Here is a 25,819-nt window from a genome sequence, read left to right on the forward strand (position 1 = left end):
TGTCCTGAGGTTCTGGTTGCAAGACCAAGCATGGCTATGTTATATCGCAAGATCAGTATTGCGTATCGATGGCTCATCCACGAGGTAGAATATATTAAAAGATATTCATTGGTAGGATTTCCGAGTATGGCCAAGATTTGGGTACACGGTGGTACCTCAGGCCCTCTTCGTTTATCGTTGAGAAGAGAAGCGGCGCCTGGATGAGATAATAGGCGGCAGAATGGAGGAGACCGAAATCGCGTCCGATGATTCCTCCATGAGAAGCAACAAGAAGAGGGAGTAGGTGGAGAATCACATTGGTGATCCTGAGACGAGAGGACCAGCGGGAAAGGGAGGTAGCCAATACTAGATTGGGTAGGTATGGCTACGGTATGATCATTGGTAATTGAGAACGTGGCCAGGGTAGTCGGACTCTGGAGAACGAGGAACCAGCTGAGGCTGGGCCTGGTGTTTCCGTGTGTTGCCACCCATGTTCTCCCCCACTCGGCAAGATCAACGCACGGAAGTCCAAATAAGGGTAAATGCAAGGCGAATTAGCCTCCCTCCTATTCCCGACTCTGCGAAAGATCGACGAAAATCGGCGCTAAAAGTCTGCGCCGTCGTAGTTCGATCGTTCGCGATCGCTGACGAGTCACTCGATGGGAGGAGTCAGATAGGAATTTTAATGGCGGATTTTTGCAACTCGCCAATCGGCAATGGCCTCTTCCCCTGTCCCGTGGAGGCTACTCTCGATCAGCTGCCGCGTAACGCGGTGATCTACTCCCTGTGATCCACCACTGATACGAGTTCCTCTTGTTTGCGGGATTTCATTTGCCGAGACCGCAGGCCTCACGTATATAACCGCAGCATCCCGTAGCCAGAACGCGCGGCCAAGCGCGTGGGACAACTCATGTCGCGTGCCCATTCTCTCCTCTCATCTCTTCTCCTCTCTTCTCCTCTCCCAGTGCTCCTCTCTACTCTACTATCCTCTACTCTATACTCTTTCAGGCCCTCTGCAGTCTTCTCTCATCCTCGGACCATTCTTTGGCTTCTCCATCAGGGACTCTCACTGTGCGGCTCCTCTCTCTCTCTCTCTCTCTCTCTCTCTTCACCTTAACGTATTTCTCCTCGCCATACGCGCTATCTATATTCTCTCTCTATTCTAATCTACAGTACCCCGAGCTGTGATCGTTCCAGGACCAGGTCCCCGTGAGAACTCGTTCGATTTCCATCGGGGAAGTCGCGCGACACCGTTAGCGTCGCGGCGCATCCGCTTCAATTGCTTCTAATGTTCCAGAGCCACTCAACTCGCCAATAAAAGGGAGGAACGAATCGACTTAAGAAACTTAAAGTCTACGCTAGCATTATAGCCATACTGTGTATACGTATAGACGGAGGCATCTAGTAAGTACATACAGGGACAGCATTATCTTGAGTAACACTTGGGTACTATCTGGTCCTCCCCCTCTCCAGGATATGTAATTCCTTGAGCACGAGGGATGCTAATTCACCTCAGCAGGAAGTCCACGTGAGCATAGTGGACCCCGTTGAGAGTCTCTGGGAAGCGAAGCCTCCCGGGTCCACGTACTTCGTAATATCACGCACATCATCGTCCGGACGGTGTGTCCCAGCTGGGTGTGCGCATCTTGTATGCTCGTGTCTTCCTATATATGTCCAGGACGAGGAGGGCCAATCGAGTACGGGGGGTACGAGGGACACACGGCACACGCCACACGCCATCATAATGGAATAATGAGGCAAAGACGATAGCAATCGTGTAGGTTCCTTTCTATGCAAGTGTCTCGCTGGTGGACACGAGTGCGCGCATGCGCAGAAGCCTGTCGGACGCGCGCGAACCGAGAAACCGTATAGCGATGTAAGAATGTATAGCAGCAACGTAGCAACGTGTAGCAACGTAGAAACTCGGGAACGCCGGGGCCGCCGTAACTTGGAGCGAATTGAGCAAATCAGAGCCACATCCGATGAGGTCAGCTTCGCTCGGTTCTTCAGGAGCCGCCGCTCCTACGAGCCAGAAGACGCATCCTTGCTTCTTCTAGAGTTATGATTATTACGAGAGTGGCGCTGGGTCGCCGATAATACCTTTTCGACTAGTCGCAATCGCTATGGGGAAAAGAACGAAGGCGAACTCGAGGACGACGTGAAGCCGTGGCACGTGACCCCGAGGACCGACAGAGTCAACTCGCTCAAGTAGTCGAGCCCTGCTCTTTGACCTCCAGCAATTTCGAATTATGTATCCCAGGGAGTGAGTACCTACTCGCTTGGTCACTCGCTGCTTGTCCACTTTGGATTCTTGCTTGGTCTCTTATTGTGGTACCTAGATAAAGCGTATGGCTCGACTCGGAGTTGAGTAACCGATGGCAACCCCTGCTGCCTGTATTCTCTTCCGATTTCCGAAAGGCCAGTTCTGTTCGAGAGTGCGTGTGCTGGCGCGCGCCCATTGAAATCCGTGGCAATGCTCCGCGTGGAAGACAAATTACGGCTTTAAACAGACTCTCGAGACGAAGGGCCCCCCGGGTGTGGCGCAAGGAGGACGCAGCGAGGTAGACGAAGATATAGCGAAGCAGGAAAGAAGCAAAGCAGAAGAGAGGAGTGAGGAGTGAGGAGGAGTGCCGATGAGAGGGAATGAGAGAACAAGAGAGAGAGAAGGATCTGGAGGAGACTCAGAGTGGTCGGCAGTGGCCAGAGCGGCGTACGGGCTTAATCTGGCCGTGGCTATTACAATATTAATGTAATGCCACTAAAAAGGTGTGTTTGCTCGCGAGTCGGGAGGCGAGGCGGTGAGAAGCTGAGGTGGTTTAGCCCACGTAGGATAGTCTCGCCAGATATGGCGTGTGCCGACGCCGTCGTCGTCGTCGTCGTTTGAGTCAATCGCCCCTATCCCTACTCCGACCCTACCCCAAGAGAGCGTCCCTCCTTCTGTCTTCCTTTCAGCCACGGCCAGCCGACCTCGTATCTTTATTCGGTCATGCCAAGAGCACGAGAGCCACTCCATTCCACTGTGGGGTGCTTTCGGAACCTCCACCGCCTATGCCAATTCCTTTATATCCTCGCCAGGAGAAGCCATTCTCTATCGCCGGGTCCATTGCCAAATTATCAGCGATCCTGGGTTCCGGATCCGCCCGAGAAACGGTACCGAGTATCCCACCCTCGTAAAGCTTCGTAAGGAAAAATTTCCCGGGTCCGCCGTTCGAGTTCAACGTCCTGCAGGACCATGAGCAAAGATCCGTGCGCATCTTACGGAGAGAAAACAAGAGATGAGAAAAGGGCGTAGGGTGGTGAGGAGAGGAGAGGGCAGACGAGGAGATCCTCTGGTCGCTCCGGTGACGGGGCGGCGTCGATGACGACGCTGACGCCGTCGAGGATCGCAAGGTCGTAAGGTACGCTCGGTCCAGGACCCGCGCGCGATTCCACAAAAGTTCTCGAGCTTTCAGAAGAGACAAAAAAGAAAGAACACGGGGGAGAGAGAAAGAGAGAGAGAGAGAGAGAGAGAGAGAGAGAGAGAGAGAGAGAGAGAGCGCGAGCGAAAGGACGCAGGGAGAGCCCACGAGGGAGGTAGGCGCTGTAGTTAAACGGGTGCGAGAGAGACCGAGCGAGTCGTGTGGGGGTGCGCCCACGCCGATGACGTCACTCGGCGAACGCTGCCTGTGTAATGGGTCCGAGAGGCTGTGTGCATACGTGTAAGCGGTTCTGTCGCGGGCGAGCGGGTCGGTGGGCTCCCGGGAGGGGGAGGAGGAGGAGGAGGTGGAGTAGATCCGAGTGGGGTGGGGTGAGGCGGAGGAGAGAGAGGAGTCTCTCTCTCGATGGAGAGGAGGCAGAGGAGACACGGAGAAGGAATGAATGGAGATTGCAGACCATGCGGGAGAGACGGATGGCTCGAGTGAGGAGGCCAAGAAGGAGGAGGCTCTCTCGCATAGGTAACCACCGTCAACAGTATCGAGAGTAACCCCAGGGTGATGTCGACGACACGTGACGTTGGCAAATCTCTCGTCTCGCCGGGCCACAGCACACGAGCACGACGCTCCGAGGAGTTCTCGCGCTCGCCACTTTATTAGTCTAGCGCGGACCATCGCAAACCCTTGCCTGCCTGCCTGGCTGCCTGGCTGCCTGGCTGCCTGGTTGCCTGCCCGACTGCCTGACTGTCTTGTCCGACTCGCTGGGCCCCGCGTTCCCGTATCCTCGCTCGGCCGCGTCCACCCGGCGACTCATAGACCCGCTCGTCCCGCCAAACAATACCATTCGCGCCTCTTCGACTCCGACTCCTGTTGCTCTTTCGTGTCTTCGCGCTCCAATCAGTGCCAATATCGGCCGCGTCCGCGTAAGTGCGACGTCCACTCCGCGTTCACCCCCAGTGGTCCCAGTGAGATCAGTTGTTCAGTTCCGGTTACGTGATCCTCCGATCGTTCTCCAGAAGGCCTGCTTTCTCAACCCTCGCGGGTCAACGGAGAAAACGGCGCCGCCTCTACCTACCGAGGCAGACTCGCGAGTGAATCTGTGAATCGTAGAGCAGTTGTACCAGAGGAAAGAGAAACAAAAGAGAAAGATTAGCTATTGGGATCAGAATTAGAAGCAAGGAGCTTTGGCGACGGGATGACCCGTCGCCGCATCTAGTATCGGTGGTTGTGTCATGTGCTATAGAATCTCGGTGCCACTTTCTCTGGATATCTGCAAGAGACAGCGAAGCCAACCCCAGCTACTACGTCGTCCCCAAGAGAATCGGCATCGGAGGCGGAATCGAAGTTGGGATCGGCAACTCTCCTCGAAGGAGGTAAAGCAAAAGGAAAAGCAGGCACGAGGAAGGTCGAAGGGTGTCGATCCGAGTCCTACGACAAGTTGAAAAGATGCTGGCGCTCGCGATGCGACGCGAACACACGACTGGACGCAGCAATTACGATCCTGCGAATCCTCTCGCGGGCTTCGAGCATCTCCAGCAGAATCCGTTTTCCGGCATCCAGCCTACGGAGGGACGCGTGCGCGAGGGTGCAGCCGCACCTGACGGCGAGGGCGAACTTCAGGAGTTTGTGGACATAGCTCAAGTCCAACAGCTCCTGCAACAGCAGCAACAGCAGCAGCAGCAGCAGCAACATCAGCAGCAGCAGCAACACCAGCAGCACCAGGCGTCAACCGGAGCCTCGGCGGCTTCCTGTATATGGGGTGCCGTCTATCCACCTCCTCCACCGCCAATTGGCTACCCCCATCATCATCACCATCACCATCATCACCATCCGCCACCACCGACAGGTAAATCCTCTCTCGATCAAACTCCCGATCTTACGTCAACCCTAACCCACCCCTGCACTTCTGATCTAGTACTACCCTTCGCCCTCTTGCTTCTCCATTGTCGTCTGTTACTCGCCCGGTTTCTCTTCGTCCTTCTCTCTCTGCCCTTTTCGTCTCTCCTTCCACGCACGACTGTTTTCTCTAATCGTTCGCCTGTCTCTCGTCGCCCCACAATTTTCCCAACATGATCGACACAAGCTCGTCCGATCCTTACCGATCGTTCTCCCAATCGCGGCCGATCGAGAATCGAGGGTAGAGTGCACTCTATAGTCAGGGAGGTTCGGCATACGCGTGTGACTCCGGTATTCCATGGGTGTGTCTACGACTGGACGTCGTGCAGCGCAATCCTACAGTCCTGCCGTTCCTGCCGTTCCTGCCGTCGGACCCGCGTTCAGCCGAGCAACCAGCAACAAGTCGACCAGGCCGGTTCCTCTGGCGATTGCAGTTGCTGCACTCAGAAATCCTCGGCACCCGAACACGGGACTTTATCGACAGTCCCCATTGGCTTCTCTTTATTATTCACCTTCGCTCTGCCAGAGACTCTCTCGATTCTCCTGAGTCGAGATCCTTCTCCAAGAATCCTGGACCAGTTCTCTACGTATTCTATACAGGTGTGGAAATTGCGCATCCTGACTTTATGCAGAGTCTGTGTCTTATCGATCCTGGTGAAGAAAAAAAAAGTCTAAAGTATCGAACGAAGGCTCTTGCGACTGTAGGAATGAAATTGGAGACCAGCTTCCGTCCGCTCCCTCCTGCTTCCCTTGATTCGCCCTACCATTCTCTCTCCTCCCCCTCCGTCTCCCCTTTTCGCCGCATCTCTCGACGCTCCAGCTAATCTTTCCCAATGTGGCGATCCATCCTCGCCACGTAGTCCGGCCAATTACCGCCACTAAGAAAGACTCATTACTCCGACTATCTTATACCCGACCACGACAGACCAACCGTCATAATTTCTTCTTGCCAACCTAACAATATGGAACAACATAGACCATCGACTAGCCGGAAATAGTTTACTCGATCGTAAATGGCCATGCACGTAACCATCGACGGTCTTCCGCCAATAATCGCGACGCGAGTCATCGAGTAAAAACGCCGAGAAAAACAGAGCCCGCTATTCCTGAGAAATAAAAGACCTCGTGGATCAACGTTTAAAGTTCCACGAATTCGCAAACGTAATCGACCAGCGATTACGATCGTGAAATTCGTCATCGTTGCCAAAATCGTCGACGGCGTGACGAGCGCCGCTCTACGTCATCGACGGACCGATATAACGCGTCCAGCGCATTACATATAAATTCTAACGTCTCTAGCGTCGCGCCACGACATTGCACAAGTCTCTCCACCGATATCAATTTCAGTACCAAGTCAGACGAAATTCAGATACGAAGTTTCGAAATTTCTCCTTAATCAACGACTCGTAGAACGATCTCTGTGTATACGTATATATATACTCTCTTATAAACATGGCAATTTCTATCATAAGAAAAGGATTCATTTCCGACCTGCTGCGCTAACCTGTAGCTGCAGTAATAGTGCACAGTGGCACAGCGGAACGACGTTTATCGTCTATCAATGGCGACGTGGCCTACGTCAGCGTTTCCGATAAGCTTTTATACGCGCGACGCCTCTCCAGAGGTTTTGACGTCGAGCGCAACGCCACCGACTCAACGCGTCGATTCGTCGTTTTTTCTCTCTCTCGTTTTCTCTTATCGATATTTTTCTTTTTCCTCGTCAACAATCAGCAGGTACTTCCCATAAGTCACGTGTCACGTGAGCGATCGCTACTATATGTGTATCCTAGCGCGTGGAGAATAGACACTGGGTGAGGGCCCGATAACGAGAGCATATGTAGATACGTACATATGTACTCGCATAGATAGACGGAATGTAAAAGAAAATAGTCGATCGGATAAGACCGGGCTGTTTAACGGGCGCCCGTTTTACGAGGCGCGTTTGTTTACTCGTTGAAACGTTCGCCGGCTTGTTTGCCGCGGGCACCGATGCGTGGAGCCTCTTGGTGAACACGACAGCCGGACAACCTACCGTATTCACGAGAGTCACGCGTGAGGAGTCGGGAGATCGGAGGCTGCACAGTCGGCGTTGAGGATTTTCGAAATTCTCAACAGTCGATCCTGACCAGCGTCAGGGAGCTAAGCGGGGACTGTGTCGATCCGTGGGAAGATCGATATGTCTTGTTTGCCTCGGAGATCTCTGCGTGCAAGGAGGTCGGTTATTTTATAGTTAAATAAGTGAAAAAGTATAGGTTGTAGAAGACCAGTAGCCATAATGGCTGCAGGTGGGTAAACACGTAGGGACGATGATTGGCCTCGGGTGATCGTGACTGCCTTCGATCCTTCCTACTGGATCTCCTGGCACGCGCGATCGATCGACATCGGCAGGACTCCGAGGAGTAACCGTACTTGGGTCTATCGACGTTCGAGGATGACGACTCGGGGGAAAAGTCTAACCGAAGGAAAGGGGCCAAGGAGACGGCAGTGAATTTAACGAAAATTCAGCGATGCTATTCGTGAGTCATTGGTCATAGAGAGAACGGGAGGGGTACCTCGGTAAGATGAGAGAGATAGGAATGATCTGCACGCGCTCCGTAATCGCACACACAGTCATGTTGGTATTTGGGGATGCTGGGCTCAGGTGGTTGCGTGGCGTCTCGAAATAGAGTCGCTCGCCCGCGCAAACCTAACGCGACTCGCGACGCGAATAGCCCGCGCCCACCACCTCGATGTGGGGTAAATTTAGATTTTGTTATGCTACCTATAGACGCCGAGGCTAAGCCGCTGGTGGTTGTGGTCGCGACGTCGAAAGCGATGCTGGACTACGATGCTTCCCGATGGGTAGATCATTCGATGCCGGCGGTGAGCGGCGCGTCGTGAAGGCGCGTGGCTGAACTGGCTGGTCTACGGCGCGTTGCGTGCGCGCGGTCTGCGCTCTGTTATGCTAGGAGGCATGGCGCGGGAGCCCAAATAGGGCATCAGGTGGTTGCGTAGTCAAACAAACCCTCGCTCCCTCTATGTCTGTTTCTCCGCCAGAGAGGAGCGTGTCTGCGTGGGTGCGTGGGCCGAGAGGTGCGTGCGATCGAACGGCACGCGCGTCCTCGTAATCGTTATACTGGCATTCGCCCGTTGGTCTCCCTCTCGAGACTGCTCGAGAGTCAATCAGTGGCAAATGCGCCATTCATGGAGATGCACGCACTCTCGCTCCGACTGCGTGCGGCTGCTGGATCGGAGCGAGGGAGATGAGGAGCTATGGTTGTCTCTGACTATGAGCTACGAGCTGGTCGGGCTGGGCGAAACAGCAGTGAAAGTCAGGAGGAATGCAGAAGCACTTGGTACTATGAGAGGGAGGTTTTTCATGTACACAGTGGCCGCACGTGCGACTGGGTCAGGATAGCTCAGGGTAGCTCAAGGTAGTCCAGGGCAAAGTGGCAGAGTGTCAGATCGGACAGACGACAGACCTGGACTGTCACCGAGGATGCAAAGACGTAGCTCACGTTTGTCTTTGCTTGCGAACGTGACGAAAGGTGGCGGCGCATAGAAGCCTGCGTTACGCAGGGCTTATCGGCTGCTTGATTGCGAGGTAGAGCGAGAGAGCGAACGGTCGGTACTTGGCCACGCAGGACGAGGATAGGAACGGTCACGTAGATACCTCGACGTGGTGTGGGATCGGGCGCGCGCCGCGGCTCTACGTCACGGCTTTCTACGTCACTGGAGAACCGCGCGCGCGGCCGAGAGCCCGATAGCCCGATAGAAGCCGAAGAGGGGCTCGGGGAACCGTGCTCGGATGGCTGGCTGCTGCTGCTGCTCTCGTGGAGGGGATCTCCTCGGGGTCTTGGTGGGGATGAACGGCGACGCCGACGACGACGACGGCGGCGGCCGAGAGCAAGGCAGGCGGGCAGCCATACATACATACATAGACAGGGACCAAGAGCGGGGATTGGCTGGCGGTCGCTCGGCGCTTCCAAATATGGGACAGTCTCCGTGGTCCATTCATAAAACTACGGGGCGCGCCGCGGCTCGGCTCAGTTCGTGCGCGACCCCCACGCATCGCGCGTCCTTTACATCCTGTATCCTCGACGGCACACGAGCACGCATACATTCTTCTCTCTCGCTCTCTCCCTCCTGTTGTCTCACTCTCCTTCTCACTCGCTCGCTCACTCCTCCGGTGACTCTGTCACACGCGCGCGAACAGCCGAGGAGCCGCATCGCCTATGCGGTCTTTCTTTTTGCCCGGTTATTAAGGCGGGACACCCACGCGCCTGCTACGGACACACTCGATATACACGCGAGCGAGAGAGATAGACGGACAGGAGAAATCTTAAAGGAAGAGTGAAGTCGACGCAAACGGGCAGCCATATCGTCTGCTTCTGGCATCTATTCGTCCGTCCGTCCGTCCGTCGTTCGCACGTTTACTCGTTCGTTCGTTCGGCCGGTCGGTCGGTCGGTCGGTCGGTCGTCCAGGTCGCTCGCGCCAGACGACGACCGCTCGTGTCAAGCTGTCGTGTGTACCTGTAGAGGTTGCGTCGCTCTGACGAACTCTCTCTCTCTCTCTCTCATCGGGAGGCTATATCCTAGCGGTGCCAGCGCCACGAGGACGCAGTGTCCTGGCCCGTGGGAGGAAGTTAACGTGCGACGTGCGAGCCTTCTCCAGGAGTGTGCTTTATTAACCCAGTGACAAGGCGCAGAATTCGCGATCCTCATGATCATCCCGAAAGAGAACGATACGGGCAGAGAGAGGTACTAGGAAGGCGTTAGCGTAGAAGAGAAGGAAGTAAGGAGAGAGGGACAAGAGACTGAGCGAAGGAGACAAGGGTTGAGAAATCGGAGGACAAGGACGAGACTTAAAGTATTTTTCGGAGTGCTCGCCGCCAGGACGATTATAATAATTGCGTTGAACGATACGACCACAGGCGAGGAAACGTGCGCGGCCGAGGACGCTCCAGGAGACCAGCTCCAGAGGATGACGATGGACGGGATGGAAGTGGTGGGCTCGCAGCCACACGCGGCCGCCACCAGCCCCTTCTTGCTCTCGTCGCCGCCCCTCGGTCATCACCATCACCATCATCATCACCATCACGCGACCTTCAACCTTCAGACGGTCCAACTAAGCTTCGACGCCTGCCTCACCTACGCCTCCGCGTCTTCCGGTGGGGCTGCATCCCCAGCCGCGACGACATCCTCAACGTCTACAGGGTCAAACAAACCCGTGCCCTCGCTCTCTCTCGTCTCGTGCGCTCCGCTGCATCCTCAGCATCAGCAGGCGTCCACCGGAGACTCTCCGAATCATCATCATCATCAGCCTAGACACCATCAGCATCATCATCATCATCGACTCGACGAGCATCATCGGCACGCCGAGACGCCCTCTTCCCCCGGTGATCCCACCAACAATTCCTCGTCGGTCGTCGCCTGCACCGATATCAAGGGCCACCAGGAACACGACGACGACCAGGACTGCTCAAGGAATTGTCACGAGGATCTTCAGGATGTCTCCGAGAAGGATAAGCCTGGTGACCTCAACACCCCCGTCACCACGAGCAGCGACCTACCCTCCTTCTTCGGGCCCTCGGCTCTCGTCGAACCACCACCGATCTCAGGTACCTATCTCCTCCACTCTCTAGACAAACTCCTATTGTTGTCCTGCTCTTCAGCTCGACCTAACCCAACCGAACACTAGCGTCACTGTCGTCGCTGTGACGACCTGCATCGCGTCATCGTATCTCCGATTCTATTATCTTGCCCGGCGTTGGCGGTACCCTCCAAATCGGTGGATTCGCGCCATCAGGCCGGTACCGCTTCTCGGAACGCGCACGAGGTTCCGCTGACGTATATCTCGTTCGCGAAAAGGCTAATATCGGAGCTCCTGCTTTACGCCGATCAATACTCGGCGACCCCGACATTCAGAAGCCCTCCTCCTTTTTCCTCCTCGTCCTCCTCCTCCTCCTCCTCCAGCCCCCACGAACCCCTCGACCACCTCAACCACCACCTCCTCGACCTCCTCCCACCGTTCTGCAGTTCATTCATGCTTCAAGCCACCCCTGACGTCTCTTGCCCCAGGCGAAGCTACCTACGATAGCCCGTCGCTTCCAACCCACGTTCATGACTTCCACCCCGCTTTTCCTGTGAAACAAACGAGCGCGCGCTACTGCTATCGCAGCTTTCATCCTGGCAGGTTCACGTTCTGATTTTAACAGATTGTAGGGATGCTGTGGCCAAGTTTGTACAGTTAAGACGAACTGTTATCTCATTCCTCAGGCTCTTTCGATTTCATTGAAATGGCTCTCGCGAATTCTCTTGGAATAAACGTCGAACGATAGAAACTTAAAACGCGACGCGATTCTATTTACGTTCTCCCAATTTCTATCTCGCTCTCCTTCTCTCTCGTTTCCTCTCATTCTGTGAATTTAATCGTTTACATGGGAAGGAAGTATATAAACGGCAGGATGTAGAGGACAGATAGCTTAGCTGGCCGACGCGGGGCGTGCATTTGTTCTCGCGATAAAGACATCCCCCATTATCATGAAGCTTCCTGTTGCGCTTTCGCGCTCAGAATCCCTGCTCGACGATGTTGACGATGTTGACGATGTTGACGACGGTGCTCAATACAGGTCGATCCTTATCTCCTGTTACAGGCAGTCTTGCAGGTGATGATCTCTCGCTCGAGGAGGCAGCCGCTGAAGAGGATGAGAGTGCAGCCTCGGCATCCAACAGGGATCATCATCATCATCACCATCAACAGCAGCAGCAGCAGCAGCAGCATCAAGACGGCCAAGATGGATCTAATGCTCCTACCTCAGGCAGTCCCCCCCGACATCATACCCAGGAACAAGAGGATCGGTGCAACGTGCTGCAGGGTGGAGTGATCCTCTATTCCGCGCCGCATTCCGCTACTTCCGTCTCGTCCTCCGCACCAGCCACTAGCGTCAATATATGTAACGTACCGACGCTCACCTACAGAGGCGTCTTCACAACGACCTGTACCCAGTCCTCGCCTCTGAATAGCCTCCAGTCTCAACAGCAGTCCAGCAGCCAGGAGCTCTGGAGTTCGCTACCCTCGCCGACCCTGACCTTACCAGGACAACCCTTCCTACACCCTTCGCTGCACTCGGCTCCCTACGGCGGCGAGACGGTAGAACTTCTCCAGGTCGAATCGAAACCGCCACCACCCCCGCCTGGGTACCACGATACCCCCTCATCGACCCCCACCACTTGGTTGACCGCGCACGAGGAGACCTATGACCCCGGCCTCCTCACTCATCACCATCCCCATCATCACCACCAGGAGACCACTCTCAAGCAGGAGCCAACCGCGACGACCGGATACACGGCCAATGTCCAACAGCAGCAGCAGCAACAGCAACAACCTCAGCAGCAGCAACCTCAGCAGCAACCTACCCCTAGCGGCACCCTCGGAGTTCAACTCGCCGAATACAATCCCAGCACCTCGAAAGGCCACGAGATTCTCACTCAGGTGTACCAACAGTCAGCTCTGCCACTGAGGCTGGTACCCGTTAAACCACGAAAGTATCCCAACCGGCCTAGCAAGACTCCAGTTCACGAGCGACCCTACGCCTGCCCGGTAGATGGCTGCGATAGGCGCTTCTCGAGAAGCGACGAGCTCACGCGACACATTCGCATCCACACGGGTCAGAAGCCGTTCCAGTGTCGCATCTGCATGCGCTCCTTCTCTAGGAGCGATCATCTGACGACCCACGTGCGCACCCACACTGGCGAAAAACCCTTCTGCTGCGACCAGTGCGGCCGAAAGTTCGCAAGGAGCGACGAGAAGAAGCGACACGCCAAGGTCCACCTGAAGCAAAGGTTAAAGCGCGAGGCGACCGGGGCCCATTCGAACCCCCGCGCGAATCATCCCCAGAGTCATGCGGCGTCACCGTGCAATCAATAGGATGCCCGAGGCGGGTCAGCTTAATTCTGAACACCTTGAACATCGTCAGGATCATCCTCCCCGACGCTGATAGGACGACGGAGACCTTCCGACGGAGAACGAACCGTCACCGACTGATTCGTCATCGATCGTCGTCGTCGGCGGCGATAAGATCGGGCGATACCACGCCCATCGATCCAGGATGGACGTTGGCGTCACGATCACGACTAACCTACTACCCCTTTCGACGCAGCCACCCCCCCCCGGAGCGTCATCGGTCAACTGTACTCGCTGGCTCGCACTATAGGAGTCACTGCGAATCGATAGCGCGTTGATGAAAGGGGGGCACCTCCTCCGAAGGAGTACGTAGATCGCGATTCCCGTGGCTGATCGACTTCCACCAGGAACTCGTACGGCGATTAAACGGACCGACGGAAGTGATAAACGAATGAGGGCGATAATACAGCCGCCGAGGACGAGTTTCCTCGTTATTTAAAATTTTTGAAAGTCTTTCACGTCCCGAATTCCCCTCGTGTCTTTCAATCGCGTTATCTTGCAATCGCTTCCTCTTACTATTAGTCTCATTCTATTTCTACTGACAATTAGTCTATTATCTAATTGTACCTTTAAGTACATTTACTTTTGGATATTTACCTCCACATTGTTCTTTACTTTTCTCGTGTATCGGACACGCTAAAATCCGCATGCAGAGAGTTCATACGATTTATATACACCTCGATCAGCTCTCACCCAATTCACCCTGAAAAAAAAAAAATTCTAACAAACCCTTCATTAATATATCTTCCGAATAATCTTAATTTACCACCAATTCACCTTGTAACGACGTCCGAAAACCCCACCAATTGTAATTAATCGTGATCATCGTTGTTGAATGAAATTCTTTTGTACATATGTATATAACGCTATTACATATATATATATATACACACAAAAATATATATAGATAGGATATGTGTAACTGACCACAGACACTGTAAATCACGTTACCCTTCTCTGACACACAGTGATACACAAACACACACGAATCTCATCTAACAATCCACCCCCACCTTCGCCCCCCTTCCTGCACTATTCCACCCCCTTTTAACCCTTCGTCGATCTTTTTTTCTTTTTTTGATAATTTCACTAGTAGTTCTACGTACTGTCACATGTGTGTGTATGTGAGTGTGCGTGCCCGTGTGTGTGCGCCCGTGTGTATGATTTCACGAAGATTAATATTATGTATATGTTGCTCTATTTATTAACACGAAGTATATATATGAAGATATATATATACATACACACATATATATATATATATTGTTAAAATTAAATAATTATTTTTTTTATTGCCGCCGCTCGCGAGTCACAATGGTGCATTACGAAGGAGTGTGGAGAAAGAGCAAAAAATAAAAAGTAGTAAAAAGATAAAAAAAATGAAAAATCGAGCGAACAGCCGTACTGTACCTACATGTTACATATATGTATATCGCAAGAGGATACTTTTTTACAAATGATATTATCGTATCGTTAGGTAAATTAAATGTAATTAATCTACATGGTGCTCCACGTGCAATGCACGTAAAAGTAAAAGAAAGGAAAAGGAAAAAAAAAGAGAAAAACAATCCAACTACCTGTATTCGGTTGTTGTCGTCGTTCTATGTGCGCGAACGCAACAAGAATGGCGCTCCTACGATAATTATTAACAAAAATACAAGTTAACAATGATTCGCACGATGACTTATTTATTCTACGCAAACCGTCCCTTTCTCTAGTACCTCTGTCAGCAGCTAGAGGCGCTGGCGACTCTTTGTCTATGGCGACAATCAGTTTTTCCCAGCTGTCGACTATTGTCGCGCAAACCTCAAAGATCATTCGGGTCAAGCCATTCCTAAAGAAACGACAAATTATTGGCAGTGAGTCATTTTCCTTTGGCAATGTAGACGGAGTGAAGGAATTGGCGAAGCACGGGAATTTGGCCGCGTCGACCGACTACCACTTTCGCGCGCGACAACGACACTTAATCGGACCCGTCGCGTTCACGTCTAGAAATACCAATTGGAGGTATATAGAGTGCGCGGATGAGTGTATCTCCAATAGGCGACTCGCGAATGATCAATAAGGTATATATCTAAGGTATCAGTGGAGAAAAGAAGAAAAGAAAAGAAAAGCTGTGAAGAAGAAAAAGAAGTGTATCGGTGGAAGTCGCGATTAGCGTGGAGCCAGGAGTCATCGATTGATACGTGTCGCTACGTGGAAACGAATACTTTTGGTCACCCTATGTGTACCCTGTACACTGTATACTGTACACTGTATACCGTATACAATGTGCAATGGCACATAGCTATACCTATAAGAGACAGTGCAAGAAGTGGGCAGGAGTGAGGCTGTGAGAGCACGTCTATAAATAGGTCCAAGACCGAGATGAGGCCTCCTCTGCACTTGGTGATCTCTCCCTCTGCCCCTCTCGCTCACCTCTCCTCCTCCTTCTCTTTCTGGTCTCTCCTCTTGGCTCTCCTTTTCCCTCTCGTCATCGGTCTGCTTCCCCCACCAATCCTCACGGAGCGTGTACTCGCACACACCTATACTCATCTACGAGGAACATACGTATCACCAGGTTCCCATATACACGTTTATGGTTGTTCTCTCTCTCTGCCTGCCTCTCTCTCTTCCTTTCTTTCTTGCTCAGTTTTGTGCACGTGCGAAAAAAATTGAAAAATCTCCTTCCCGCATCGCTGCAAGCTCCACCTCCAATCCTCGATTGGAACCCTTGCAAAAAGTTCAGCAGAGTCGTCCGTAGGACGTCCGATGAGTCAGGTAAGAGAGGTGACCAAGTGAGTCGAGTGTTACGTGGGTGTGGTGAAATTTCGTTCTCTCAAACGTAACCGAAATCGATGAGCACCTCAGGATCGATATTGATCGAAGATCAATCTATAAAAGTAATTCAAATAGCCAGGTCAAGTAGAGCTACCAGGGGAGATCATTTGATCCTGAGGTAACGAAAACTAAGTATGCAAAGGAAAACATTAGAAAATTGTAAAACGGTACTGGGATCCAGATTGATAAATTTCAAAATTCCAGATGGGACATTGTAACGACTTTGGAAGGACCTCGTAACTCGAGCCAGATTAACTGCCTTCTGGAATCGAGTCTGACCGGTGTACTAGCTTTCCGGTTGAAAGGATATTTCAATTTTTAATATTAATCCTGACTACGATTTCTGGTGTCGCATCGATCTTAACCACCGAACAGAGAGCCAACCAAACGAGCCAGTCCACCAGTCAGCCAGCCATCCAGTCAACCAACTAGCCAGCCTACCAGCCAGCCTGCCACACCCCGATGCGATTAAACCTGTTGCTCCTTCGCTCGTGGCTCAACTATAGGTATACTCGTTCAGGCCCCACGGGGTTCCACGCGAGCTTTGAGAGAAACACGGCGGCGCGTGCACCCCCGTCGGTTTTACCTTTGACATACCCTTACCTACCTCGCCAACAGTCTACGGGGAACGATCGATGCAACATCGCCAGGGGTAGACAGCCCGCTGCTCCTGTATTCTATTTCTATTCTGTCTGTTCGATCCGGCTCCCTGCACTTTTGCACTGGTCCGATCATTCCTAGCTATGAAATACGGCGGACTCTTTTGTTTGATTGTTGGTAAACGGCGATAAAATGCTGACGTTAAACATGGAACAGCTATCTACAGATTACTCGGATAACCAGGAATACCATGAATACCTATAGACGAGTTCATGTCAGCTGTACCCAAGTAAGTCCTAAGTCTTGGAAGCTAATCTTCATCAGATTCTAAGAGCAAGATTGAATGGTTGGTTGTGTGTTGTAGGTAGGTTGTATCCATAGACAGAGTTCAGACCACGCAGATTTTTCTTTATCATCAGTGAGTGGAGTCTCTTCGGATCCTTTTTCGACACGAGGCCGATGCATACCCCCCGTAGAACTCTGGATTAACCGACCTCGTTTCTAGCTCCGATCCATCATTCGATACGAGTCTAGGCCGTGTATGGCAGAGGATCGTTTTGTATCACGAATAGAATATACAATTTTATTTTCTACCCCTGATCGTGTTATTGGGGTTCATCGACCTATACCTTCCTTCTTGAAAACCTTGAAAACCCTCGAGGTTCCACCCTCAGGTCGATTCAGGGTAAATTACATCTAAGGTATGTCCCTAGCCCCAAATATTACAAAAGGCGATTTGGGATTGTTTTCAATGGAACGTTCGGGAAGTTTCGTAACGAGTACACCCTCATTCTTAATTCAGTATTGTAACCCTTTAATGTGACCTGTAATAGCTTTTTTAAAGGAAACATATTCCCCGAAGACGATCTCTCCATAAAAGGTCTCGACAAGCTGGGAATAATTAGCGCGTGACGTAAAACCACGATTACGCAGACTTGTGGAAGAGGAGAAATCGAGGGGTTAAGTACAGGGATGATATCGAGGATGACGACGTCGGCAGCGCAGGATGAACGCGGTGGTGGAAGCAGGGGAAGCGGCAGCGGCGACGAGAGCAGCGTTCATTGAGAAACGGCACGTGTATGATAGAAAGAGGGCTGAAAGGCGCAAGGGTACGAGGAGGGAGTCAGAGGGTTGCCAGGCGACCGCCACCAGCCAGGTTGCCCCTGGCGACTGTTGCGTCACTGCAGCGCCGTGTGACGTCACGACGCTAGTGCCCTTGACCGCCCAGTCGACGCTGCGGGCGTCGTTCCGCCACCCCCAAGGCTCATAGAGATCAGAATACAACCCCTCCAACCCACCAGCCCTCTCGCAGCCACTGAACGATCTACGTACATGCTGAACGTCAGTCGACTACCTACCTCACTGCAGTAACCTTAGTCTCTGTCTTTATTCTATGCTCGTGTCTGCGCGTCCTTATCTCTTCTTTCTCTGTCTATCTGATTTAGCAACACGTAACCTGTAGCTGATAACCAATCCCCTGCCTACTTGGCTGCTTGCTTACCTCCTTGTGCAAATACGAATTTACTCAACTACACGTTCGACTCCTTCGCGTTCATTCACTCCGTTCATCCATTCATGAAATGCACTGCCCGTTTGCGCCTGCGCACAGCCTACTACCTAGCACTACCTTTACAATCAGGAGGCCTAGCAGCAGAAACACAACTAAACACCACCACGAGGATACTTGGACATCTCCTGGCTAAGGTGGAACCACGAGCAAACCACTAAGGAAAGGAAGGAAGGCAGGAACGAGAAAGAACGTTGTTACTATTCTGGTACGACTGTATCACGCAATACCTGACCTGACTAGTCTCATGATACTCTTGTGATCGAATTTTGCGTTCCATTGGTTCATTCTTTTTTCAATTTACATCACTTTTCTTGGATTTTGTTACATTTTCTTGAAAACATACGCAATGGACGGGCGTATTTTGAAAGGCGTGAAGCATGTACTGTCTTGGAGATGCTTCCTGTAAATTAACTATTTCGTGTATTCGTTAGGTTTATCAGTTAATTAATTGACTGATCGGGAAAGGCGTTTTAGAGTTTTTGAGGAATTTCTTATACGTGACATTAGTGTAAGGGAGAGAGAGAATCTTTATGATTAATTTTGGCATTCCTTGTGGACAGTTTGTAAGACTGGAGCGATTGAAATATTTCAAAATGTTCTTAACATATTCTAACAAAAATTATATAATAATTGACAAATACTATACGCCTTATGTTTTATCTCATAATAACTTTCGAATTTACTCGCGTGTGAAGGATGTTTTTCGCGTTTCTGACACATTTCCAAAAATGGCCAACAAAACCTGAATCATCTTCATATCTCAAAACGCGAGTATCACACAATTAAAAGGTAAAAATACCGTTTATTTATATTTCCGTGAAGGCTATCTAAAAATTGAATGCTGATCGATTCGAAAGGTAGCGCGCAGAGAGACTAGCCTAACCAAACCTAACCCATGACCTAACCAAGATTCAGTAAAATGTGATTGCAGCATAATGCGCGTGATCACGAAGTGCAAAATAGTGTTGAATTCATTTGGAATAGGTCAAAGTTTACCAGAGTAAAACAAAGGAATATAAGAAGAAGAAACGATAATGCAGTTCAAGATGCAACCGCAAGTACTCCCGAATAAGTCAATAGGCCTGTTCTACGTTCTGATGCTTTTGACGACATGGTTGTCATATGCAGATGGAATAGGTTCGTAAAATTCTAACGGAATGAAATGGTTAATGACAAAAAATCATCCCTTGCCTTCGATTTTTAGCAAAATAATTCTATGACGCCAAATATTTACGGTACTAATGAATTCTATGCGATACTAATGAATTAATGTCGTGTGTCTAAGTGTGGTTGAAATTACTTTCGTTCCTATGAATTTTGTCTCTTGTCATTTTACTGTTATCATAAACAAATATCGTGAGCAGACTTGTACAACAGGGAACAAATTAAGGGATTGGCGGACATCAGAATCAATTTTGGAAATCAGAGATTCGGACGTCTTCTTCGAGATAATTGATCCTCCCGAACTGGAATACACGTACAGGCTTTGGCCTGCCATGGACTTTGGTGCTCCTTTCGTAAGTCACAATTATTTTTACAGCAAGGCATAATTCTCATGAATCCTCGAATATCTAGTAATTGTCAGTAAAGTAATAATTAATAAGTTGGATTAGAACACGAGCTTCTCTGAACGGGGTATCCCACTGGTCTTGAGCAACCCTGCTACCGGCTGTCGGCGGCCAGATAACGCCGATCAGTTGAAAGGAAGAGTCGCTTTGGTTCAAAGAGGAGAATGCACTTTTCTTGCAAAAGCTGCCATAGGCCAGAATGCTGGTGCAAAGGCTGTGATCATCACCGATTACTATGCAGCATCTGCTGAAGAGGAACGTACCAATCCTTTATGGATGGACCATTACTACATAGATATGACCCATGACAATAATATCAACCTATTGGAACCTGTGAGGATACCAGTTGGTTTTCTTCTTGGAAAAAATGGCAAAATGATATGTAAGACCTTGAGAAAACTGGACAAGCCCTTTGCTTTAATCAATATACCAGTCAATCTCACTTACACCCCTATAAACAAACTTCAACAACCACCCTGGCTGTCCTGGTAATTTTTCTTACAAATTTAATTCATTTTTGTTTCCTTGACAGAGTTAAGTGTCAAGTACGTTAATGTAGTAATACAATTGTATATAAAGGGTAGAGATTATTGTTTGTAAAACATCGATGATTTCATTCATTGATTGAAGATCTTTTATCGAATTATTAATGTTCTCTAAGGAATCTAAATAGTACAGTGTATCTTTGTAAGTTTTAATATTAAATTAACTAGTTAAATATAAATAAAGATAACTTTGCAGCTACTATGTTAAGTTAATTGTTAAAAAAAGGAATTAAAACATTTGTTGCAAAACATCAGGCGTGAATATATTATTACTGCAAACCAGAAAAATACAGAATATAAAAATTATTTAGGTCTTATGAAATACAGTCTTTTGATATGGGCTGCGTTTCTCTCCTTAGCCAAGCTAAAGCTTGTGTATTATCCTCTCCTTGCAGAAGAGGACTCAATATATTCCAACATTTTTCATGGTAACGATTAAGATACTCAATCTGCGAATAAAATATGATACAGTGAATAAAAGATGTATCATAAAATCCACATCACTATATGTATATACATACCTCATCTTGGGTAAGTAAAGACATATCCAGAATATTTGTTTGAATCGGAACAAGTGTTACAGTTTCAAAAGTAAGGAACTCTTGATTTTCACGTTGGTAGCGTGTGTTTACTTTCACGACTAATTCGATATTCTCTAACCGTATGCCAAACTTTCCATCCTCGTAATAACCAGGTTCTATAATCATTAATATTTAAAAGAATTATTAGACAATCGTTTACGGAAGAACGTCATAAATCAGAGGATTCAATTACCATTAGAAATAAAATTTCCGGCTTGAAGACCAGGGTCGTTCGGATACGGTCTCCAGGATATATGTATCGGCATTTCGTGAACATTCAAATATGCACCAATTCCATGACCAGTTCCATGAAGATAATTCAGCCTAAAATATTTATAAAATAATCAAATCACGATCACATCAAGTTTCCACCTAAACTCACCCTACATCCCATAAGCTCTTGCGTGCCAGGGTATCAAGGTAGTTGCCTTTTAGCAATACTGGAAAGATTGCCGTTGAAAGAGCATATTGCCCCTTAAAGACACGTGTAAAGCATTCACGTTCGTAGTCTGTTGGAATGCCAAAATGCAAGGTGCGCGTTACATCTGTTGTACCGTCATAGAATTGGGCTCCAGAATCACAGAGATAAAATGATTCATCCGTAATAGGTATATCAGATTCAGGTGATGGGGCATAATGTATTATAGCACCGTGAGCTCCCATGGAGGAAATTGTGTTGAAACTGAGTCCTACGTATCCTTCCTCTTTTCTGTGAAATAATAATGCGTATAAGATCTTGAATCAGTGTTTAAATAAAATGTATATTAGACAAAAACTTACTGTCGGAATTTTTCCAGTTGCGTTGCTCCAGAGATTTCAGTAACTAGAACCTTATTTTTTATCTGATCCTCCAGCCATGCAAAATACTTCACCAGGGCTACAGCATCTTTGATGTGTGCATGTTTCAAGCCTGCGATTTCTACTTCATTCTTTACACTCTTCATTAGACATACTGGAGTGATAGCTGTGTGTTTTCGTACGTCACCAAACTCTGCATGTAACGCACAGTTCGCTTCGTTATTAATCCATACTTTATCATTTTCTGTTAATGTTGATGCTAGTTGCTTCACAAACGGACGCATTTCTTCGTAAGAATGAAATTTGGGATTGACGCCTTCGTCGCGTAGCTGTCGCTCTGCTTCAGGTGTAAGTCTTGACTTGTCGACAAAGAAGTGAAGATCTTGAAGCGTTATGATTACGTATGCAAAAAAGACTGGATTGTAGGCAATATCTGATCCTCTAAGATTGAGTAGATATGCTACCTCATCCAGAGCAGTTATTACCAAAACAGTTGCTCCATTTTTCACCATGGCTTCCCGACAGAGTTCCACTTTCTCTCCAGCCTTCTTTCCTGTGTACCGTAATGTTTGAGGCACAATTTTATTTTTTGGTATTGATGGTCGTTCGTCACCCCAAACTTGGTCTACCAAATTCTCTTGCAGCGCAAGTAGAGAATGACCAGCAGTTGTTAGTGTTGTGTGCAATGTTAACCAGACGTTGTAACTCAACAAACTGGGATCTGCACCCACAGTAGACTTGGGCGGTAAATTTTTAGCTAACCATTCAGCTTGTGTAGGTGTTCCTATAACACCTTCTTTCATTAAAATCCATGCCTCTGGAGGATCCAATTCAGACAAAGCTTGGGCAAAGTATCGTCCATCTGTCCAAAGTAATGCTTGATTGGCAGTGATTACGGCTGTACCAAGGGATCCTTTGAATCCAGATATAAATTTACGACGTTCATCAGCCTCTCTCAGATACTCTGATTGATGAGCATCCTCAGTATTTACTATCACAGCTTGAATGCCTTTTGCCTTGAGCCCACCAACTGCTACAGATTCCATCAACTCTCTCAGTTTTGCCAGCTTCATTGCCCCACTAAGTCGCGACATTTTACTGGATTTAGAAGAAAACTTTCACCAAATTAACCTCCGAAAAAATGATTTAACAACAAAAGATTTATAAGACACGATGTGTAGGTTAACCGAGAAAATTTCTTCAAAGGATCAAGTACTATAAGCCACGTCGAGGACTTGAATTAGTTACGATAGTTGATCCAACGTACTCTTATCACATGTTATCGGTCGTTCAAATGATAATTATTGACAGTACTCAATACTCACTATGATTAACCAAACGATATCACGTTTTATCCAGAGATGGTTGCTGGATACCAAGCCATCCCACGTACAGGTTTCGGAGGCAACGATGAACTTAGAAAGCCAAGCTGCTTCGTCATATGTGACCAAATGGAAAAGTCGAACAGTTTTGTTCAAGGAATATAATTTTCTTGATTTCCATGAGAATTGATACTGGATTATATTTTATCTCTGCATTCATTTCTTATGATTGCTAATTCACGTTTTCGAAACAATTGTATGAATTGGAATATGAAAAGTTAATTCGAGTTTGAAAGTTCTCGCGGGATCTGAATTTGTTCCTCATTGATCAGCTGATCAGCTTTGGAGCTACGTGCAACACAAAGCAGTTTTCATGACAGTGTGTAAGATCGAAGGAATAGTGTAAATAGGATACGTTTTTCTAGGACTTTTAGTATTTTATAATCATATAAACATTAATAATAGTGATCATTTGATGAAACAGAAGATTGGTATACTGTCCACTTACCCATGCTAAGAGACTGAGTACGTGTTATTAAAAATTTGTAAAAATCTTTCATTAACTTATTTCGTTTGGGCTTTCAGAAATAAAATGTTGAATGTAACGAGATACTGTACGAGAACGGTGACAAGGTGCACCTTTGGAAAGCCACAGCATGTTAACAGATCCCTGTTTGCGACTGTACCCAGGAAACCAGTGACAAATAATAGCTTTACATTTTTGCACAGAGTCCCATCACAGTTGGGAAAGGTATTCCTATACTGACTCATTTGATACAATGTGTTACACAGTTTTTATATGAATTAACGTCATTACAGATTCAAGCTTTGTTCAGACAAACTGGTACCATTGCTGTTAGCTATGCATCGAAAGTGAGTGCAAAGTCCGATAAGATTGTGGGCTCATGGATGCTCACATGTAGCGGCATGGTCTTCATTGCAGTAGTATTAGGTACATTTGGCTATGTCATTTTCTACTATTGCATTCGTACAGTCCTACAACTTGTTCTGGATAAGACTTATGGAAAATGAGGATCTTCTTCGACTAGTTTTATGGGTGTTTGAATACCTTCTGGCACATAAAAATTACACATTCGGTACTATTTATCACATAGGTTTAGCTTACAAGCTGTACACACATGCTTTCTTATATTCATAGATAATTGGATAATCAAATAGAACGTCGCTCATTGTATATTTCCAATAAAACCACTGTCTTAACAAAGGCTGATTAATTGCGTAAACCCCATTCCTAAATAGGTGGTGTAACAAGATTAACAGAATCTGGACTTTCTATGGTGACTTGGAAGCTACTCGGTGAAAAGATGCCTAGAACAGAAGCCCAGTGGATCGAAGAATTCGAGCGATATCAACAGTTTCCAGAGTTCCAGATGTAAGGATTCCTTGGTACTTAAATACTCCATTGGAGCATAGGATACTGAAATAGGCATTTAATATTTTTTTTTAATTTTATTTTATGTCAACAGCCTCAATAAGCATATGACGCTCGAGGAGTTTAAACGCATTTGGTGGATGGAGTATTTGCATAGAACGTGGGGTCGGTTGATCGGAGGAGTATTCATTGTTCCTGCAGCCATCTTTTGGGCAAAGGGTATGCTGAAACCAGGCATGAAGATTCGAGTTCTTAGCCTGGGTGCACTCATTGGCTTGCAGGGCTTAATGGGTTGGTACATGGTCAAGTCAGGCTTGGAGGATAGATTTGATGGACCATCGGACGTGCCTAGAGTATCCCAGTACAGATTAGCTGCCCACCTTGGATTGGCACTGACCATATACACTGGGTTTCTTTATAACGCCCTGGACCATCTAATTCCAGCGGAGAACGTAGTGAAGAATTATTTTAGCTCACAGCCCATGCAGAACACCATAACAAAGGGTCTGAGGAAAATCAGGATGTTGGTACATTCTTCAAAAGGTTTAATTTTCCTAACAGCCATGTCAGGAGCTTTCGTGGCTGGCATTGATGCAGGATTGATTTATAACACCTTCCCAAAGATGGCAAATAAATGGATCCCTGATGACATCCTTGCGCTTTCACCAGTTCTCTTAAACTTCACGGAAAATCCAACAACTGTGCAATTTGATCACAGAATATTGGTAAATTCTGCAGTGAATATCTACGTAAAATTAGTACGTGGTGCATAAGATATTCATGAATCTTCTTCATCCCCAGGGTATTTCCACATTGACGTTGATCACCGTCATGGCTATGATGTCGCGCAAGTATAGACTACCTGGACGAGGATCGACTGCTGTTACTGCAGTCGTCTGCGCTGGGTACCTTCAAGTACTCCTAGGAATATCGACTCTTCTGAACCAGGTTCCTTTGGCTTTAGCCGCTTCCCATCAGGCTGGTAGCCTTTTGCTCTTGAGCGCAATCACATGGCTCTGCCATGAATTGAAGCATTTGAGAAATTTACCGAAATGAAGAGACAGAAAGGACTATTTAATTAAACCAAAGAATCATGCTAGACATTGTTGGAAATGGATTGACGATGGAAAGTTAATCGCGAGACTTTCACAACATTATGCTGATTTATTTGACAATGCATTGTGTTATAATGGTCATTGTTCGTAGAAATTAATTTGGACTCCGTTAGAATAATATATCTATGTCAAAAGTATGAAAGCTTAGTGAATTTGCCCTTAATACAGTATTTCGATTCTATTCTATTGGTGATAGAAACCAAACATATACATTATTTTTTTTTTCATATTATCGTTTATCTGATTTATTTCTTCTTCTTCGTCTCATTCTCAT

The 25,819-nt window shown here is 48.4% G+C and overlaps 4 protein-coding genes across 7 annotated transcripts; 3 read left to right on the forward strand and 1 right to left on the reverse strand.

Annotated features, from left to right (window-relative positions):
* Positions 1 to 3,871: 3,871 nt before the first annotated feature.
* Positions 3,872 to 14,910, forward strand: LOC107270435 (zinc finger protein sens). The gene is made up of 3 exons (XM_015745459.2): positions 3,872 to 5,238; positions 10,202 to 10,888; positions 11,924 to 14,910. The coding sequence occupies exons 1-3, from the start codon at positions 4,839 to 4,841 to the stop codon at positions 13,195 to 13,197; spliced, it is 2,361 nt and encodes a 786-aa protein (XP_015600945.1). The 5' UTR covers positions 3,872 to 4,838; the 3' UTR covers positions 13,198 to 14,910.
* Positions 14,911 to 14,995: 85 nt separating this feature from the next.
* Positions 14,996 to 20,587, forward strand: LOC107270442 (PRADC1-like protein). Of its 2 annotated transcripts, XM_015745474.2 has the most exons (5): positions 14,996 to 16,942; positions 17,018 to 19,360; positions 19,428 to 19,458; positions 19,601 to 19,740; positions 19,837 to 20,587. In XM_015745474.2, exons 3-5 carry the CDS (start codon positions 19,440 to 19,442, stop codon positions 20,281 to 20,283), a joined length of 606 nt encoding a protein of 201 aa, XP_015600960.1. In that variant the 5' UTR covers positions 14,996 to 16,942; positions 17,018 to 19,360; positions 19,428 to 19,439; the 3' UTR covers positions 20,284 to 20,587. The 2 variants fall into 2 exon arrangements, with proteins under 2 accessions (XP_015600960.1, XP_015600957.1); XM_015745471.2 differs by lacking the exon at positions 19,428 to 19,458 and having other exon boundaries at positions 15,001 to 16,942.
* On the reverse strand, positions 20,574 to 23,179 carry LOC107270436 (xaa-Pro aminopeptidase ApepP). 3 transcript variants are annotated; one of them, XM_025087796.1, is made up of 6 exons: positions 23,041 to 23,179; positions 21,698 to 22,795; positions 21,300 to 21,626; positions 21,111 to 21,241; positions 20,858 to 21,033; positions 20,574 to 20,785 (listed from the first exon to the last, which is right to left on the reverse strand). In XM_025087796.1, exons 2-6 carry the CDS (start codon positions 22,786 to 22,788, stop codon positions 20,651 to 20,653), a joined length of 1,860 nt encoding a protein of 619 aa, XP_024943564.1. In that variant the 5' UTR covers positions 22,789 to 22,795; positions 23,041 to 23,179; the 3' UTR covers positions 20,574 to 20,650. The 3 variants fall into 3 exon arrangements, with proteins under 3 accessions (XP_024943564.1, XP_015600946.1, XP_024943563.1); XM_015745460.2 differs by having other exon boundaries at positions 21,698 to 22,813; XM_025087795.1 differs by having other exon boundaries at positions 21,698 to 22,848; positions 23,041 to 23,167.
* A 216-nt stretch (positions 23,180 to 23,395) lies between these two features.
* On the forward strand, positions 23,396 to 25,772 carry LOC107270438 (cytochrome c oxidase assembly protein COX15 homolog). Its single transcript, XM_015745463.2, has 6 exons — positions 23,396 to 23,562; positions 23,623 to 23,788; positions 23,857 to 23,989; positions 24,298 to 24,430; positions 24,525 to 25,155; positions 25,232 to 25,772. The coding sequence occupies exons 2-6, from the start codon at positions 23,630 to 23,632 to the stop codon at positions 25,484 to 25,486; spliced, it is 1,311 nt and encodes a 436-aa protein (XP_015600949.1). The 5' UTR covers positions 23,396 to 23,562; positions 23,623 to 23,629; the 3' UTR covers positions 25,487 to 25,772.
* The last annotated feature ends 47 nt before the right edge of the window (positions 25,773 to 25,819 follow it).

This window comes from Cephus cinctus, unplaced genomic scaffold (assembly GCF_000341935.2).
Source record: "Cephus cinctus unplaced genomic scaffold, Ccin1 Ccin1_scaffold0767, whole genome shotgun sequence".
In the NCBI taxonomy this organism is placed as follows: domain Eukaryota; kingdom Metazoa; phylum Arthropoda; class Insecta; order Hymenoptera; family Cephidae; genus Cephus; species Cephus cinctus.

Excerpts from the sequence above, each read along its gene's own strand:
- LOC107270442 (XM_015745471.2), top strand. The coding sequence starts at position 19,258 with ATGCAGTTCAAGATGCAACCGCAAGTACTCCCGAATAAGTCAATAGGC. Across the intron at positions 19,361-19,600 it reads GTCATATGCAGATGGAATAG|GGAACAAATTAAGGGATTGG; the intron begins GTTCGTAAAATT and ends CTTGTACAACAG. Across the intron at positions 19,741-19,836 it reads TGGACTTTGGTGCTCCTTTC|AACACGAGCTTCTCTGAACG; the intron begins GTAAGTCACAAT and ends AAGTTGGATTAG.
- LOC107270436 (XM_015745460.2), bottom strand. The coding sequence starts at position 22,809 with ATGTCGCGACTTAGTGGGGCAATGAAGCTGGCAAAACTGAGAGAGTTG. Across the intron at positions 21,242-21,299 it reads AAGAGCTTATGGGATGTAGG|GCTGAATTATCTTCATGGAA; the intron begins GTGAGTTTAGGT and ends TAAATATTTTAG. Across the intron at positions 20,786-20,857 it reads CTTTACTTACCCAAGATGAG|ATTGAGTATCTTAATCGTTA; the intron begins GTATGTATATAC and ends TTTTATTCGCAG.
- LOC107270438 (XM_015745463.2), top strand. The coding sequence starts at position 23,630 with ATGTTGAATGTAACGAGATACTGTACGAGAACGGTGACAAGGTGCACC. Across the intron at positions 23,789-23,856 it reads TCCCATCACAGTTGGGAAAG|ATTCAAGCTTTGTTCAGACA; the intron begins GTATTCCTATAC and ends ACGTCATTACAG. Across the intron at positions 25,156-25,231 it reads AATTTGATCACAGAATATTG|GGTATTTCCACATTGACGTT; the intron begins GTAAATTCTGCA and ends CTTCATCCCCAG.
- LOC107270435 (XM_015745459.2), top strand. The coding sequence starts at position 4,839 with ATGCTGGCGCTCGCGATGCGACGCGAACACACGACTGGACGCAGCAAT. Across the intron at positions 5,239-10,201 it reads CCATCCGCCACCACCGACAG|GCGAGGAAACGTGCGCGGCC; the intron begins GTAAATCCTCTC and ends ATACGACCACAG. Across the intron at positions 10,889-11,923 it reads CGAACCACCACCGATCTCAG|GCAGTCTTGCAGGTGATGAT; the intron begins GTACCTATCTCC and ends CTCCTGTTACAG.